Raw genomic sequence first — 16,969 nt, forward strand, 5'->3', positions numbered from 1 at the left:
CGGAGCGGCAGCCTAGTCCACGTATTGAACGCCTTGACGTGGCTCATAGTCGCCCCGACGTCTCAGAGATCGACTATCGCCGGGGGCCGTCGGCACGCGCTTCGACGTCAAATGCCACAGCAGGTTGGCCAGGATGAGGCGCAGCTCGAGGTAGCTCAGGTGCTTGCCGATGCAGCCGCGCGGGCCGAGCGAGAAGGCCTGGCTCGCGTCGCGGGCGTCGCGCGCAAAGGGCGACGGCCCGTCGCCGTCGCCGTCGCCGTCGAGCCACCGCTCCGGCAGAAAGTCGTCGGGCCGCGCCCAGTTGCGGGGCGAGTGGGTGGCGGCCCAGCTGTAGACGGAGACGGTGGTGCCGCCGGGCAGGAACTCGCCGGCGACCGTGTCGCCGCCGCGGGGCACGGTGCGCGTCAGGCCCGTGGGCACGGGCGGGAAGATGCGCAGGGCCTCGTCGATGCAGGCGTTCATGTAGGGCAGGTCCTGGAGGGCGAGGAACTGCATGTCGGCGGCGCCGGCGGCGCCGGGGAAGGCGTCGCGGACCTCGCGCGTCAGGCGGGCGTGGGCGGCGGGGGTGCGCAGCAGGTGCATGAGCAGGCCCGAGAGGAGGGACGCCGTCGTCTCGGAGCCGGCGACGATGAAGAGGGCCGAGTTGAGGATAATCTCGTTCTGCGAGACGGTGCCCTTTTCGTTCTGTCGCAGGATGTAGTAGAGGAAGTCGCGGTGCTCGCGGCGGAGGCCCTCGTCGATGCGTCTACGTCGTCAGTTTCTGGCTGTTCTTTTCTTCCTACTTCATTTCCCACGGGAAATATGCGACGACGACTGGCAGAGGGGCACTCACTGGAGGCATTTTTCCTGGCTCAGCTGCAAGTGCCTGACGCGCTTCTCGCGCAGGTCGCTCGGGATGAGCTTGACGAGCGTCCGCTGCCAGAAACTGCCCGTGCGGAACATGCGCCGCGTCGCCTGCTCGTAGGCGCCCGCCTTGATCGTGTCGGTGATGAGGGAGACCCAGGAGTGGAACACGCCGTCCTTGAGGCAGCCGAACGGTTCGCCAAAGGCCATGTCGCCGATGATGTCAAACGTCGTAAAGTCTGCGCCGGTCAGCTTTGTGTGCATGTTGAGTCGGTGGTACTATGGGGCCGCCTCTAAGCCTGGCAAAATCCTGGCAGAATCCTGATAAAATCCTGACTAGGAAGCCTGGCAAAATGCCGAGCCGGCCAGGAATACGTACTAAACCAGTCGCACATGTTGACGGCGGCGCCGGACCGGGCCAGCGGCGTCAGCTTCTGCACAAAGAGGTCGACGTAGCCGCGGATGATGCTCTCCTGCTCGAGCAGCGCCTTCTGGCTAAAGGCGTGGGACAGCGTGCGGCGCTGGCGGGCGTGGTTGGCGTCGTCGGCCATGGTCAGGGTCGTGGCGCCGGGGAGGTCCTGGACGGAGCCGACGTGGATGGCTGCGATGATTTAGCCTGTCGAGCTCGAGAAGAGAGGCAGGCAGGCAGGCAGGCTGGCAGGCAGGCAGGCTGGCAGGCAGGCAGGCTGGCAGGCAGGCAGGCAGATACGTACGGTCCTTGTGAAACTGCGGATGGCCCTGTCTGTGGCCATAAATGTCCTTCCACGCCGCCGGGTCCGTAAAGGCGAGCTCTGACGGCATGGTGCGCACAACGGGGCCGTACCGGAGGTGCAGCTGGTGCACGTCAAAGGGCCAGCGGCCGCGGAAGAGGCCGTAGATGCTGTAGACGGGGGAGATCTTGGCGAGGAAGGGGCCCGGGTACTTGGCCAGCGGGTGGAAGTAGTAGTTGTACACGCAGCTCCAGAGGGTGTAGATGGTGAGCTTTCCGGGGACGTCAGCTTTTGCCGTGAGCCTTCGGAGCAGCGAACTTACAAACGCGATAGTGGCCAGGCCGGCCAGGCCGGAGTAGTCGTACAGAAGCTGAACTGCACCCATTTTCCCCATGTTTGTTGTTGGTCGAACCGTGGTGGTCGCCTCTGTACAGTCGATGCTCAGATGTCCTCCCACGCCAGCAAGGCTGAACCTCATATACTGCCCGTCAGAGGAATCAGGACGTCGGCCATTGGTGAGGCCATCTCCACTCTGGGGGAGTCCCTGTGACGTCTCGCGCTAGGGATACGTTTACCCAGCGCCAGGGCGGCCGCGTCAGGGGTTTGATGTTGTGCTGGGACGATCTCTAGGGTGGGATCTGGTCTTCCCGAACGGCAACAGGCAGACAGCTATTGGAGGGAAAGGCCATTTGAGTGGCCATCAGGCTCAGGGTGATGCAAATGCTCGCGATGCTGAAGCTTGATGGTGTGTATGGAGTTTGATCGAGGGGTCCAGCGTAGCGTTTGAGGCTGGGATTTTGATGCTGGGATTTTGATGCTGGGATTTTGATGCTGGGATTCTGATGCTGGGATTTTTGAGGCCGGGATTTTGCAGCACTCCACGAAACCAGGTGACTGCAAGACGAAAGAACCCCATCCAGCTGTTCATCCATATGACTCAAAGATGAAGCTGTCTGTCCTTGTCGTCAAGTCAAGTCTGATGGGTTTCGTCGAGGAGGCAGCTGTCGGGTGGAGCCTTGTCTTCGGTACTTCCTGCCCTCCTTCGCGTCCCCACTGCGATCACCAGTTACTGGCAAGACCGGCCGGTCGCTGCGGGGTCACTTCACGACTCGGCTGGTGGGTTCGGATCTAGTTACCCGACCGTCTGATTGCATCTCTACGACTCATGAACATGATGCCAATGGCCTCGACCCAACTCAGGGGCATTCACTTGCCTTGTCATCATGGGCGTGTGCCGAAAGGAAGGCAAAGGCAAGGAAAAACACAAGGTATCATGACGACGCAGCTGTTGCTGCTGGCTTGAAAGCCCTTACAAAAATACACACAAGTCCAGCCCGCCCAACGCCGTCTTTGCCCCATGCAATGCTGACGCCTTCAAGATGCAACCCACGTGCTCGCCCGCCAGACGCGACGCCCAACTCACAGGTAGCCCGTCGGCGCATGCACGCCGTGGAACCCAAGCCCGATGGAGAATGGACATTCAGCCCTGCCCAGTTCCGTCAGGTCCCTCGCGTTGAGGCACAGCAGGTAGCTTCGCTGCGCGCTGCCATCGAGCACAACACTCAACAGCACGCCGTCGTCCTCGTCCGCCATCTCCCCCTCCGCCACGGGCCGCGGCACAAAGATGGTCTCGCCTGGTGTGTGCCCCCGCGGACACCCCCAGAGCAGCGCCCCCTTCGTCTGCGTGTCCGTCTTGACCACCGTGTCGAGCAGCGTGCTTCGCCCCCGGTTCGCCAGCGAGTACATGTAGCGGTGTCGTTTCGTGTGGTATGCCGGGTTAATGACAGGCAGCTCGCCGGCGTGCGGTCCGGGAATCGAGGACACGAGCTCCCACTGGCCCTGCTTCTTGCCCGACGTGAGCGACACGCCGAGGCGATACCGGGCGAGCCGCGGGTGGAGTGTCTGCAGCCTGTTCTTTTCGCCCCAGAACTTCTTTGCGGCGTCATTCCTGTCGAGCAGCACGTCGTAGGAGAAGCTTCGGATGACGTCTTGATTCGGGTACTCGATGACGTCGCAGAAGAGGTCCACGACGGAACCATCCGGTGACGTCTCCTCAAACGAATTGACCGAGTGGAAGAAGAAGGCGGCGGGTGTGTCAAAGCTGGCGACGAGCCCCTTTTTCCCCCGGCGGTCGACGACGAGCCACTTGCACCGCTGCGTCGCATCAAACGCCTCGATCGAGTCGAGAATGTTCCGGTTCCACGGCACCTTGAGCCCGGCCAGCCCAAAGTGCGCGACGGGGATGCAGAGGACGACGTAGCTCGGCGTCAGGAAGAAACTGTGCATGTAGCCGGCCTTGGCGCCGGCGTCGCTGATGGTGGCCAGTATGTCCGTCTTGCCCGTGGCCGCGCTGACACGGAACACGCGATACGTGGCCGTCCTGCCAAAGTCGAGGTTGTAGTTGAAGAGGTCGCCCGTCTCGGGGTCCCTCTGCGCGTGGGCGCATGAGCTGGGGCCCTTGAGGTCCGGGTGCAGCTTGGATTGCCGGGCGACGCCGACGGGCTCGAGGGTGTCGGGGTCGGCCTCGACGAGCATGCTGGCGTCGGTGGATATCCACACGTTGCGGACGCCGTTGCGGTGGCCGCCCGACGGGGTATCGTCGCCCTTGGGAGGGCCATTTGGCGGCGACAGGCGGTCGTTCGGCGGCGACAGGCCGGGGACGTTCGTGTTGACAGCGACGGACACGTTGCTGCCCTGCGGCTGCCTCTGGAACATGCTCATGACCTTGCCAAACAGGCCAATGCAGGGGTCCCGCCGCTGGCCGAACGAGTAGGCGTTGCGCATGCCCTGGGTCCTGATCTCGCTGACGAGCGTCTCGGCCTGGCGGCGCGACGAGTAGACGACGCGCAGGGGCGTGCCGGCGGCCTCGTCCGCGGGGACGATGCGGAAGAGGTGCGTGTGCGCGAAGCCGTCGAACCAGTGCGTGACGTAGTGGGTGCCTTTGGGGCTGTTCTCGACCTTGCAGGCGCCGGGGCCGGTCCGGTACAGCGAGCCGGCCGCCCAGTCGGGGATGTGGCCACGGACGGTCAGTTCGAGGGGGCCGCGTTCCTCGGTGAGGCCGTCAAACTGGGGCTGTCAGAACGGGGGCATAATGGGGCGGGGCGTCGGGAGGGACAAGAGGGGGGATCCAACGTACGCCGGCCTCGTTGGGCCATTCCTTGTAGGTCTGGTTGAAGATGTTCTGGGCAAACTCTTTCCGGTCGGCGTCGGCATCGTGCGGGGTGCGCAGGACGGGTGTCGTGCCCGGCAGCGCGGCGGCCTCTGCGAGCATCGCGGCAGGGCCCATGAGACGACGATGGGTGAGCCGTCGAAGCTGGCAGAGCTGGCGGGTGACGGGTCGAGGGTTCAGATTGGCGAGCTGGGAGAGCGGCTGCGGTCCTTAGATAGGGTCCGGCTGGCAGGTCTCAAGGCGGTTAGGTGTCTCAGGGCGTAGCGTGGTCTTGGCTGTGGTCTTGGGCAAGGCGTGATGCGGCTGGCGTGGTCTCTTTTGGATGAAGGTGGCAGGTTATGAAGTCGACATGAGTGCGTCTTGGGAAAGAGGCAGTCGAGCTATGGCACCTTCTTCGGCCAAGATGGGTACTTGCCTTACGGTGTGCAGAAGGAAAGAAGTCAACCCCTCGATATAAGGCACATGTGGAAAGAGGGGAGTCGCACGAGTGTCTTGTACTGGATCGCGCTTGCCGTGTCCTGGTCTTTGCTTTCCTCACCTCACGATGCACTCTCGGTAGAAGACGAAGAATTCATGGCAAAACAGAAGCAGAAAAAGAAGCAGAAAAAGAAGATGAAGAGGGAGCGGGGGTAAAGGGGGACATGGCTGAGCTCATAGGGGCGGACCCGTGGACTCGACGATGGCACTGATGATGCATAGTAGTGATGATGCCCTGACCCGACAAGACACGGACATGGTTGCTCGCACTCGCACATGCTGCATGCACGAGAACATACGGACCTGCATCCCCCCGGCTCTTCTCTCCTTCTCGCCTTGCAGGCAGGATTCCTTCTCGAAGAGGGGGGGGCCCACGTCTCTCGCTTAAGGTACTGAGGAGAGCTAACCGGGCCAGATCAGGACGACGGGCAATGGTCACAGGCCGAACCAGGCGGTCGGGCAGAGTGGGCTGTCTTGCGTCTTTGCTTGGGCATGGCGGAATTGAGGCCGGGGCGGGTCGCTGGCCGAGAGAGGAGGGCCCCGCCGATGGAGGTTCGGACTTTGGGGAATCAAGACAGTGGCTCGTAGGTGCAGGGCGGTTTGATGCTGGGAGGTCCACCGTTCCCTTGCCCTCCGGTGCATCCGTTCATGGCATCGTCATCGATCTCTGGATGAGGTGATGAGGTGGGACATGTCAACTGGCTGGCTGGCGACGAGAGAGAGGGCAAGCGAGTAAGATGCACGACACAACAGAAAGACCCCCAAGCATGGAGGCAATTCCGTCTTCTCGCTTGACCTAGCAACGGGCGAGCCTCATCACGGTTAGATCGCCGTCGTGGTCTGGCGAGCGACTGAGGGAGCGCCCCCAGGTAATGGCAGCGGGGCGTGGGACAGCAGTGCCGGACCGCTCCAGCGCATGGCAGCCACCGGGGAAGCCACTGAAGCACGGGCAGATTAGCTGATCACCGCCCTGGCGAATGGGCGAATGGGCGAACGGCGTGCCGGCAGCCGGGCTCCAGCGTCCCGACGCTGCGTCGAGGGGCCAATCAGCGGCTCTACGTAGCGAGTGCATCGGTGCTAGGTGCCGTGCCCGTGATTGTTGGCTTGTAGAGCCTTTTGGCGGGCCATGTGTCCGAGTGCTTGCTGCCAGGTAAGGTACGGTGAAGGTCCTGGCATGGCACGTGTTTATTAGCCATGTTTATTAGCCACATTATGCGCCCCCTCCGATTGACCGCCTCTCCCTCATCCCTTGCTCGGTAGAGTCCTGCTCGCAAGACTCCTGCTCGCAAGACTCCTGCTCGCTAGAGTCCTCCACGAAGCCATCATCCTCCCAACGCCGCCAACGTGTCACCGCCCACCCGCTGCAAGCCACATGCGTCCTCGCAACGGCACCCTTTGACGAGCGTCTCGCTTACGACGTAGATACAGAACATGGTCGATCCCTGCGCGCCCCCAATCTCGATGCCCGCCCTGTCCTGTTGTCTCGAATGCCCATCCCAGCGACCCGGGTCCCGACATGGCGTGAGATGAGGCGACTGCATCTCGCCGCAGACAGGACTGCATCCCGCGGCAGCCAGGGCGGCCTCGTTCCGCAGAGGCCAAAGGGCCATGCAACGCCAGTGCTGTCCTCGCGAACTTGCTGTCTTCATGCAGACCGGATCATCTGGAACATGCGTTTTCTTATTGCCTGATGCTGCACTACCTGACCAACTGATCCAACACTGACCGACAATCTGCTCCGCCTACCGACTCTGGTCTCGCTGCCGCCGCCGCAGCCGCTGCTACATCTCTTGCTCTGTCCACCCTGTCCCGTGCCGTCTTGCTCCGTCCGGCCTGCGCATATCGTCTCTGCCAACTACCCAACCGTGCCGTCGTCCACTGGCTGCTCCTCCCTGACAGCCGCCAGCAACCGCTGCGCCATGCGCGGCTGGCGGCCCCACGACTGGAAGCACCGACGGCAGTCCGGGCACGACCAGTCCGTCTCGGGCCCCTGCCGGACGAGCAGCTGGAAGAGGCACCGCGCCCCAAACACGTGCCCGCACTGCACAATCTCCACCGGCACCTCGCCCTCGCAGTACCTGTCGCGCTCGTAGTAGAACGCCCAGTCCTCCCTGTCGCGCGACCTCTCGTCCGCCGACGTGCGCGAGTGCACCGACGTGCCGTGACTCTCGCCCGGACCGTGACCCGCCGGGCTGGCCGCGAGGAGCTCGGCGCCGTCCGCCGCGTCAAAGTACGCGTTCGTGCAGAGCGGGCAGCAGAAGACGTCCTGCGCGCCCTGTGGCACGTCGCCGCCCTCTGGCACGTCGCGACCCTCTGGCACGTCGCCGTCGCCGCCCTGCGTCTGGAGCTGCGTCCCCGCGCGGAGCTGCGCGCCCGTGACCTCGCGCGTCAGGAACCAGAAGAGAAGCTGGCTCTGCTGGTAGACCGTCTCCTTGGCGAACCAGTCGCTCTTCTGCTGCACGAGCCACGTCCTGCACGCGTCGTCGTCATGTGCGTTGTGATTGTGCTCGCGAGCTGCTCGAGGGCCGGCAGGCTCGGCCGTCGCCGCCACGGCGCCGGCACGATCTCGAAGAGCCGCTCGAGCACGAGCTGCAGCCGCGCGTCCGACAGCCCAATGTCCTCGACCATCATGTGGCCCATGCACCGCAGCACGGCCGTCCTCACCCCGTTGTCGTGCGCCTCCATGTCGAGCATCTCCGGCTCGTCGCCCCACATCCTGTGCCACGGCCGCGACGCTCTGTCCTCGAGCAGGAGCGTCGTGCGCGCCTGGTGCTCGAGCAGCGTCGTGCGGAACTTGAACTGCGCCTCCCAGTACGGCTGGCACCGGGCCCGGCCGTCGCGGAAGAACGGAAACGCCTCTTTGCGCTCGGCATGCTCCCTGCGCAGCCGCGTCTCGCTCGCCGCCTCGGCGGTCGCCCGTTCGATGACTTCTGAATGACGGCTTGGGTGCACGGCGTCGCGCCGGTAGACGAGGTCGCGGATCGGCTGGCCTGCGCGCGTGGCGGCCATGGTGCGCAAGGCGGTGGCGGGGTTGTAGAGAAACCGCCTGACGTCCGAAGCGTTGGCGTCGCAGCGGCAGCGGTTGAGCCAGTGGCTGTGCTCCTTGCAGGCCGTCTCGCGGGTGAGCCAGGCGTAGGCGGCGTACATGTCGTCCCAGGAGAGAGCGCCGCGGGGTCCCCAGGTGTGGGTGAGGAGACAGCCGATGAGGGGTCGCATGTACGAGGCCCAGTCACTGACGTAGCGGTCGGCAAACTGGGCATCAACGTCGTCATGGCGAGGGGTTGTCCAGGTTACGACAACGTCGGGAAGGCCAGCGGGCGTGACGAGAGACGACCGGCCGGTGCATGAGGGGCAGCCGTAGGGATGACGGGTTTCGCGGCGGTCCCAGAGGTCGGCGGGACAGGGTTCGAGGGCGGCGCAGAGAATATTGACCTTCTCGATGTGCGTCTTGACGTCGCGCTCCTCCTGGCCGAGGCATGTGTAGATGCGTACGTCTCGGATGCACATGGCCGCATTGGTTAGGCGTGGTAGCTTGCCGTTCCGTAGAAAACTGACTCAATTCGTGAGGGACTGTGAGGAACAAGAGAAAATTGTTGGGTTAAAATGCCAATGGCAGGACCATGGTTTTATGAGGATCATCTGGACGCCGTCATGGCGAGCCGCTGTTGGGCTCGGAGAGCACATGAAATGCTAGAAGAACCTTTGTTGCATCGCCTGAACTTGGAAAGCACATGGCTTCTTGTCCTGCATTCCAGCGAGATCTCGGGTAGGCTACACCTGGCAAAGGATGGTTTCTGAGGAAGGCGTGACAATAGGGGATGTGCTATCCTTTGTTCGTCGAGAACCCAGACAACAAGGGCCGGCTGGCTTCGATCATTTGGGGCATCCGGAAAAGGTAACGTCGGGAGCAGGCTGTTCTCAATACAAAGACTCTCGAGTTTGCTTTGCCAGTGAGAGGCTTGGGAGGATGCTGTAGTCCTTGATCTGGGATGAAAGGGCGGCCATTGCGAGAATGGTGGTGGGATTGGAGAGCGTGGTTTGCCGATTGTGGACTACATTGGCGGTGAAAATGAGCATGCGGGAATGTTGGCTGAGTTCCAGAGTAGTCTGCCGTGATGATGGACGGGAAGAATTGATAGAAATATGCATGTGGTTGTGTTCCATCCAACCCATGGCTCAACAGTCGAGTAGATGCAAATGGCAACATGTCGTCGAGGTCCAGAGCTCTGCCCGGGTTAGGGTCGATCGCACCAGGGGTCGCCCCACAGCGGGAGGCCCTGGCAGGCCTGGCAAGCCTGGCCCATGCGGCCAACCCCGCTGACCGCTGCCCGCTGCCCGCTGCCCGCTGGCTGTCGTTGCTGGCCTCCGAGAATCCACCCAAAGTCAATAAACTGAGCCAGACCAAACCTCAACCTGCCTGTCCATTGACAGCTCCCGCGACTCACCGCCCCGAGCAGCCCTCATACGACAGCGACAGCCGCGCGAAAAAAAGACACCATGGCACCCAAGGAAGACAAGGACAAGGATGCCTCCAAGGTGCACAAGCTCGCCCTGAGGGGCAGCGCCAAGCTTGTTGCCGAATTCGTATGTCGTCGCACACTCGAAGCTCGAAGCTCGAAGCCCGAAGCTCGAAGCTCCCGCTCGACTTGCAATGCAATGCAGAAACGCTGACGGTTCCTCACCTGCAGTTCCAATACTCGATCCACACCATTCTGTCCGATGCCACTGTCCAGTCTCTCGCCGCGAGCAACCGCTGACCAACCCCAGGTTCCAACGAGGTGTCTACCCCGCCGAAGACTTCTCCGTGTACGTCGGCGCCTCCGTCCCGACCTCGCCGACAACCTGCTGACCCTCACTGCTCCAGCGTCAAGAAATATGGCCTCAACATGCTCGGTCCGTCTGCAGAAACATGTCCAATGACCCGAAGGTTTTCCTTTGCTAAGCCGCAGCAGTCTCCTCCGACGACCAGGTCCGCGCCTACATCAAGAAGATCATGGGCCAGCTCGACCGCTGGATGAAGTACGGCAAGATCTCCAAGCTCGTCATCGTCATCACGAGCAAGGACACGGGCGAGCACGTCGAGCGCTGGCAGTTTGACGTCCAAATCTTCAACCAGCACAAGTCGGCCAAGTCCAAGGCCGCCAAGGCCGACCAGGAGAACGCCGCGCCCGTGTGAGTGACGCCTGTCCAGTCTTTTCTCTTCTTTTCCTCTCCTTTCCTTTTTTTCCCTTGTCTCTTCCCTTCCCGAGCTCCACATCTGTAGCCAGCTGACGTCCCTGCCAGCACCGAAGACGCGCCCGACAAGACGGAAAAGGAGATCCAGGACGAGATCGCCGCCATCTTCCGCCAGATCACCGCCTCCGTCACCTTCCTGCCCCAGCTCGACGGCGACTGCACCTTCAACGTGCTCGTCTACGCCGACGCCGACAGCGAGGTGCCCGTCGAGTGGGGCGACAGCGACGCCAAGGAGATTGAGAACGCCGAGCGCGTCCAGCTGCGCGGCTTCAGCACGAGCAACCACCGCGTCGACACGCTCGTGAGCTACCGCCTGGCCGAGTAGATGGGGAGTGGTCACGAGCTGTTTTTTTTTTTTTTTTTAATTCTCGGCAGTCGCAACGGTATGGGACTGCCAAGTGACGAGGAATAAGGGATATAGGTTGAAGGTTGCTTGGTTAGAGGAAGCAGGCAGGCAGGCGTACGGCGTTGACACCATTTTGGTTTGAGATATTCCTCTCCACAAACTGGCATGCGAGGACAGGCCATCATCTCGGCGACGAGGTACCATATGTCTACCAAAGCTACCGACGGCGCAGCTCGCCACGAAATGGATCGAGCCTTTGCGCAAAGAAAACATGCCCCCCTGCCACCGTCTCCCTCTGCTTAAGTGTTTGCCATCCGACTTCATCATTCATGCTTGTTGCTTTTAAACCCCTGCACGCTACTCATGCTGTCCCCAACCTCCTGTCCCCCCTGCTTTCATGCAGATGCAACCTCAACGCCATGTCAACCATCCACACACACACATGCCCCCCACGCCCTACACCCTCTTGAAGAAGTAGACGTACGCAAACTTGCGCATCTCCTCGACCTCGCCTGCCTCGACCACCTTTTCGTCGTTGAAGAGCACCCACGACGGGTGATCGCCCGCCTGCCGGATAAAGGCGACGTAATGCCTACAACGAGTTAGCCTCCTGCACGGTGTAGAAAGAAAGCCAGCAATCCAACTCACCCAGCGTGGATGCTCGTGCCCTTGTGGCACACAATCGACTGCAGCTGGAAATTCGCCGGCACGGCCGCGCTGCCCGCCGGCTCGGCCGGCCCGGCGCTCTCCGCCGCAGGCGCGGCAGCCTCGTCGTCAAAGGCGCCCTGGTCGTCGGGGTGGCTGAACAGCCACTCGACGGCCCTCTCGACGTCTCCGGCCGTCTCGCGCAGCGCCTTCTTGGCCTGGGGCGCGCCGAAGCCCATGGCTCCGAGCATGTCGATCTTCTCGGGATCCGCCGTGTCGCCGCCGGCCGCGGCGCCTCCGAGGTCGAGGGGCGCGTCAATGTCGGGGTCCTCCATGTGGGCGAAGAGCCACTCCATGGCCGAGTCGGCGCTCGCGTTGCCCGTGGCGTGGAGGGCCTTTTCGCAGCGGTTGCGCGGGAAGCCCATGGCCTCGAGCTGGACGACTGCCTCGGCGTTGGGCTCAAAGGACGGTGCTCTGCTCTCGGCGTCCTCGGGCAGCTGCTCCTCGCCGGGCTGGACACCTGGCGAGAGGTAGGCGTCCAGGGGGAAGGCTTCGTCGGGCACGATGACGGGGACGTCAATCTTGACGGGCACCCAGTTGATGATGGCCATCTTCTTGGCGTTGACGACGAGCACATCGGGCAGCGTCTTGAAGAGGGACCTCTTGGTGTAGCCGTCCTTGCTGCCGCAGGAGGAGCAGGTCAGCTCGACCGCCTCCTCGGCGGTGAAGTTATCGAGGCACTCCTTGAGCGTGACGGGCGCGTACTGGTCTGCCTTGGCCTCGCCGTCCTCTGTCGCGGGGAGCTTCTCGAGGGGGACGTTGATGAAGATGTTGTCCTGCTCGTTGGTCGTGTACCTCACCTTCTTGCATCCCGTGCACTGAAGGCGCTGCTCCAGAACGAAGCGGAACTGCTGGGTCGGGTCCTGGAGGCCGGCGGGGTGGTTCGTCCGCGTGATGAGCTTGAAGAGGTGCTGCAGAAGCTCGAATGCGTCCTGCTGGCGCATCGTCGAGAACTCGGCGTGGCCGCGGCCGATGAGGTGCTTGAGCATGGCGGGGGCCAGGCCCTTTTGATATGTGAGATGGGGCGTCTCGTCCGACACGGGAGCTTCGGGGTCGGGCTTGGAGTAGCGGCCAGAGTGCAGGCCGTCGGCCATCTTGCGCAGCTGCGTCTCGAGGTCGGCTGCGGGGTCTTCGACGACAGGCAGGTCGAGGTTGGGTTGGAAGTAGCGCGTCTTGAACGACGGCATATCAAAGAGGCACTGGATGATGCTCGCCAGGTAGCAGCTGTTTCCCAGGTTCTTCAGACCCGTAAGGCTGGGACCGGTCAAAGGCTTCAGCTCCTGGCCGTCCTCGTTGGTCATGCTGAAATCCCACTTGAGGTTCTGCTCAATCTGCATTTCCGTCAAGCTCTTCTCCGTCTTTTGCTGCTCGGCCAGGATGATGCCCCAGTGCGCCAGGTGCTGGTTGAGATCGCTGTCGATCCTCTCGTCGTCGCACTTGTAGCAGTAGACATCAGCGGTTCCCTCGGGCGTGATGGAGCCCAGCTTCACCGCAACGCCGTGACCAGATGCAGTGGCGTGCGCCAGGGCGTGTGAGTTGCCGTCCACGCCGCCCATCTGCTTTCTGCCGCAGCCGAGCGCGCCGCACTCGAGGCAGAGCCAGAGGTTCTCCTTCAGATCGCAACTCGAGCAGTGGCCGAGGCCCGCGGGCTCGATGGTCCGGCCCTCAGACTGCTGGAGCAGGAGGATGTGTTCACAGCTCGTGAGCTCCTGCTCCCAGGCCTTGACCTCCTCCTTCCGCGAAAAGGTGTTCGCCTTGAGGATGCCCTCGACAAGGGGCGCCAGCTTTTCGCTCGTCTGGTCCAGCTCGGTGCTGCATTCGAGGCACCTGACGGTCGTCTTGGTGTCGTACCTGTCCTCGTCCGTCTCGGCGGCGATGGCGAGCTTGGACATTTTGAAGGGAGGCTCGTCGCGCACGACGACCTTGCGCGATCGACGGATGTTGAGCACGAGCGGGTGGCTCCACAAGGCACGGTGCAGCGAGGCGTGGTTGCGTTCGCCGGCACAGCCGCCGTTGAAGCACTGCAGGCAGACGTCGAGGCCGGCGGGGTCATCGATCGAGTCGAAACATTGCGTGCAGTCCTCTCGGTAGACGGACTGGGCGGCGGTGGGGGGCCTGAGAGCTGCAAGGGGCACAATGTCAGTGACGATCGACGTAGATGATGACAGGCGGTTGTTGCAACGTGGCTGACGTACTCAGGGAGTCAAGGTGAGGACACGCCATGTTTGTGCAGCTCTCTGTGAGCTCTCTGTGAGCTCTCTGTGTTGCAGCTCTCCGTGTTGAAGGCACTGCCAGCTGTGGCGATGGTTTGTGCCTGGTGTGTGCCAGGTAGTGGGGGTTGTCTTGCGTGGTGAGAGTCGGCAAGGAGAAGTCGTGGGGAAGATGCAGGCCAGAGGAGGAATTCGGATAGAGTAAAAATGGTAGGCAAGCTCCAAGGCAGCCAAGAGATCTAGCAGATTCGAACGTTGCCTTGTCAGCCTGGTGTTGCTGCACGACTTGTCGGTGTCGGTGGTGGTGGTGGTGGTTGCCTGTCTGCTTGGTGGATGCCAGTGCCCCGCATGTACGTAATGCCAGGGCTGCAGCTTGGGCAGCTCGAGACCCCGCCAGCCGCCAGAGCTGTCGCCTGCGTCGAGGTGTCTTGGGTGTCTGGGTGTCTGGGTGCCTGGGTGTCTGGGTGTGCACTAGCTGCCACTTGGTTTCAACCTCAGAGTCTCGGTTTTCCCATGACCAGCTTCACTTCTTTTGTGTCAGATGGGGGATACTCAGTGCTCAATTTGATATCAGGGTTTCTTGCAGGTCGACGTAAGATGTGTGCTATTCTTGAGGCACTCCAGGATCCTCTTCTTCCCAGCCTTAGGTACTACCTTGCTAGGTACCTACCTTGGATATGGTAGTCTCCTGATTCGAGCGACACGTATTATGGCCCATGTAATGCTCGAGGATAGTATCTACTGACTTTCGATATAGAACAATAGCAATGGTACCCCGCGCTCCATAGCAAAGGCCGGCGACAGAGATATCCGCGCTCCACCAAAGGCCATCCTCCGGTCAAAGACCGATGTCGCATTATCAATCATCACGGAGCGTCGACGGAGATGCACGCGCAAGATAAGCCTTCCCATTCACAGACTTTGGCCAGTTGAGCTTTCTCTCGGCTCGACCCTGCATGAAAGGGCTCCTCGCCACTAGCCTCAACTCGGCCATCAAGTGGGCACAGAGACAACCTATCACGGCAGACGCTATCTTATCAGATTATCAAGCAAGTGAAGTGAATAAAATCCGGGGAATCCTCTCCTGGAACCACGTGACCATCGTCGACGCCCGAGGGCCGAGCAAATAAATGACTTAATGACCGATAATCGGGTTTGCTGATTGGCCACAGCAGCTGTCCACCACCGAGATCGCCGCGCTGCTTCTCCGTCACTGCAACGCAAGTCCCGCACGCCCATAATTTCTGATCCTCGCCTCCTCCCTCTGACGCCTCCTTCTAGCTGACCTAGGATTTTGCCATTTCATCATTCCCTCAACACCACCACATCCTACGACTCGTGCCGGAAAACTCTCCAACGACGCAATCCATCCGAACACCTATTTTCATCGCTCTAGTCCTTTGATCATCAAGGCGAAAAAAAAAAAAACACCAGCAAACCAGCAAACCATACACCCCAACTCCATAATGCTTTCCAGGACTCTCCGCGCTGCCTCGCGCTCCGTCCTCTCGACGCCCATCCGGCCGACCACCATCGCCCCCCGCCAGCTCGCCCCTGCCGTCTCCGTCAACGCGACGAGAGCCTACCACGAAAAGGTCCTCGACCACTACTCAAGGCGTATGACCTTTCCCGACCCCTGATATCACACTTGGCAACCAGTGGCTAACTTGGTGTTGGGCAGCACGCAACGTCGGCACCCTGAAGGGTGACGATGTCGGATCCGGTCTCGTCGGCGCCCCTGCCTGCGGCGATGTCATGAAGTACGTTTCCTGCTCCCGCTTTCCCGTTGCCGACAAAATGCACCCCGCGGCACGTCCCGTCGCCGTCGCGCGCACATGCTAACCCGTGCCCAAGGATCAACATCCGCGTCGACCCCAACACCAACACCATCTCCGACGTCAAGTTCAAGACGTTTGGCTGCGGCAGCGCCATTGCCTCGAGCAGCTACCTGACCGAGCTCGTCAAGGGCATGACCCTCGAGGAGGCCGGCCGCGTCAAGAACACCCAGATCGCCCAGGAGCTCAAGCTGCCCCCCGTCAAGCTGCACTGCAGCATGCTCGCCGAGGACGGCATCAAGGCCGCCATTGCCGACTACTACACCAAGAACCCCAAGGCCAAGACCACCAACCTCGCCGGCACCGGCAAGACGACGCCCCTGGCTGACGCTGTCGCCGCCACGGCTTGAGCGGGTTGCTTGGATGTACGATGAAGAAGATGCTGTGTGTGTGTGTGTGTGTGTGTGTGTGTGCGTCGCCTTGGGGACGGGAGTTTGGAATGGCGAGGCGGGTGGTTGTGGTTTTTGCTGCGAACGGAAAGGTTCAATGATACCGGAGTTACAGGGAGAAACTGGATTTCAACATGGAATTTTCATCTGCTTCGCGGACGTTTTGCTATTGGCTTGTGGCTTTCCCCAGTGAGGGAGCCGCACGAGGCTGCAAAAGGACTGGTAGGACGGCTGTTGCTGGAGGTCTGACGATGGACATGTACAGATCAACAAGACTTCACTCAGGAGACTGGACAGAACACGCATGCGTTGCATTACCTTGGTTGTTTGGCAGATGGGTGATGATCCAGTGATGTGTGCATTGTGAATATGCGTAATGCTCTGTTGACGACATCTGCACAGATCCAATCAACTTCACGTGGGCGCAGAGTACAGCACGCCAGGACATGGCTGCAACCGGACGCTGTCATCACTTGACAGCAGCACCGGCATCCCTTCGGTGTTCCATCATTGATCATGTCAACTCGGATCCACATCGTGATGAGCCTTGTAAATCGATCCCCTCCATCATGTCAAGAGAATCTCTATCGCCACAATTATCAACCTGATAAAGAACCCAAACCCCAAGTCACATGCTTCGAGATGAACACCACGCTCTCGACGATTCAGTCTCCTTAATGAACATGCACAGGTGGCGGCCGTCTCGTGGTATCCGGCCCCTCCGACCCCGAATGCCGCGACTCCGAAGACCGCCGCGACTCGGCCGCGCTGCTTCGCCTCGACAACTGGCCCCTGCTTCTCGAACCCGACGACGTCTCCGATGCGGTCTCGGCCCTGGCGAAATGCAGGAAAATCGCCCTGACCATGATCCCGACGACCACGACCAACGGGATCATCTGCGCAGCATCGGCCACGTCGTTCACGTCCGGTATGCGGTTCCAGACAACGGTCATCTCGACGGCAGCCGTCAGGGTCGCCAGGACAGCAAGCTTGACAAAGGCTTTGGCGTCTTGGACCAAGGCGATGTGGAGGCGTCTAGCACGGCGTCAG

General features: G+C 61.5%; 7 protein-coding genes across 7 annotated transcripts in view; 3 read left to right on the forward strand and 4 right to left on the reverse strand.

Moving 5' to 3' along the window:
• Positions 1-12: 12 nt before the first annotated feature.
• On the reverse strand, positions 13-1,938 carry VDAG_06706 (averantin oxidoreductase; the record flags this gene model as incomplete). The annotated part of the gene is made up of 5 exons (XM_009659410.1): positions 13-732; positions 871-1,082; positions 1,223-1,444; positions 1,557-1,824; positions 1,876-1,938. 5 exons carry the CDS (start codon positions 1,936-1,938, stop codon positions 13-15), a joined length of 1,485 nt encoding a protein of 494 aa, XP_009657705.1.
• Positions 1,939-2,972: 1,034 nt separating this feature from the next.
• VDAG_06707 (beta,beta-carotene 9',10'-dioxygenase) lies at positions 2,973-4,824 on the reverse strand (the record flags this gene model as incomplete). Its single annotated transcript, XM_009659411.1, has 2 exons — positions 2,973-4,625; positions 4,690-4,824. The coding sequence occupies 2 exons, from the start codon at positions 4,822-4,824 to the stop codon at positions 2,973-2,975; spliced, it is 1,788 nt and encodes a 595-aa protein (XP_009657706.1).
• A 2,230-nt stretch (positions 4,825-7,054) lies between these two features.
• On the reverse strand, positions 7,055-8,706 carry VDAG_06708 (uncharacterized protein; the record flags this gene model as incomplete). Its single annotated transcript, XM_009659412.1, has 2 exons — positions 7,055-7,670; positions 7,751-8,706. 2 exons carry the CDS (start codon positions 8,704-8,706, stop codon positions 7,055-7,057), a joined length of 1,572 nt encoding a protein of 523 aa, XP_009657707.1.
• Positions 8,707-9,696: 990 nt separating this feature from the next.
• Positions 9,697-10,759, forward strand: VDAG_06709 (mitotic spindle checkpoint component mad2; the record flags this gene model as incomplete). Its single annotated transcript, XM_009659413.1, has 6 exons — positions 9,697-9,783; positions 9,888-9,913; positions 9,967-10,005; positions 10,064-10,092; positions 10,143-10,371; positions 10,483-10,759. The coding sequence occupies 6 exons, from the start codon at positions 9,697-9,699 to the stop codon at positions 10,757-10,759; spliced, it is 687 nt and encodes a 228-aa protein (XP_009657708.1).
• A 477-nt stretch (positions 10,760-11,236) lies between these two features.
• Positions 11,237-13,708, reverse strand: VDAG_06710 (ubiquitin carboxyl-terminal hydrolase; the record flags this gene model as incomplete). The annotated part of the gene is made up of 3 exons (XM_009659414.1): positions 11,237-11,372; positions 11,429-13,607; positions 13,681-13,708. 3 exons carry the CDS (start codon positions 13,706-13,708, stop codon positions 11,237-11,239), a joined length of 2,343 nt encoding a protein of 780 aa, XP_009657709.1.
• Positions 13,709-15,161: 1,453 nt separating this feature from the next.
• VDAG_06711 (iron sulfur cluster assembly protein) lies at positions 15,162-15,880 on the forward strand (the record flags this gene model as incomplete). The annotated part of the gene is made up of 3 exons (XM_009659415.1): positions 15,162-15,312; positions 15,377-15,455; positions 15,550-15,880. The coding sequence occupies 3 exons, from the start codon at positions 15,162-15,164 to the stop codon at positions 15,878-15,880; spliced, it is 561 nt and encodes a 186-aa protein (XP_009657710.1).
• Positions 15,881-16,602: 722 nt separating this feature from the next.
• The window catches only part of VDAG_06712 (uncharacterized protein), a gene marked incomplete at both ends in the record, with an annotated part of 3,208 nt that continues 2,841 nt past the window's right edge, over positions 16,603-16,969 (forward strand). The window contains one exon of the mRNA XM_009659416.1: positions 16,603-16,964. Coding sequence (XP_009657711.1) covers positions 16,603-16,964 — 362 coding nt within the window. The remainder of the gene's footprint in view (positions 16,965-16,969) is intronic.

Source organism: Verticillium dahliae, genomic scaffold, assembly GCF_000150675.1.
Source record: "Verticillium dahliae VdLs.17 supercont1.14 genomic scaffold, whole genome shotgun sequence".
Classification (NCBI taxonomy): Eukaryota; Fungi; Ascomycota; class Sordariomycetes; order Glomerellales; family Plectosphaerellaceae; genus Verticillium; species Verticillium dahliae.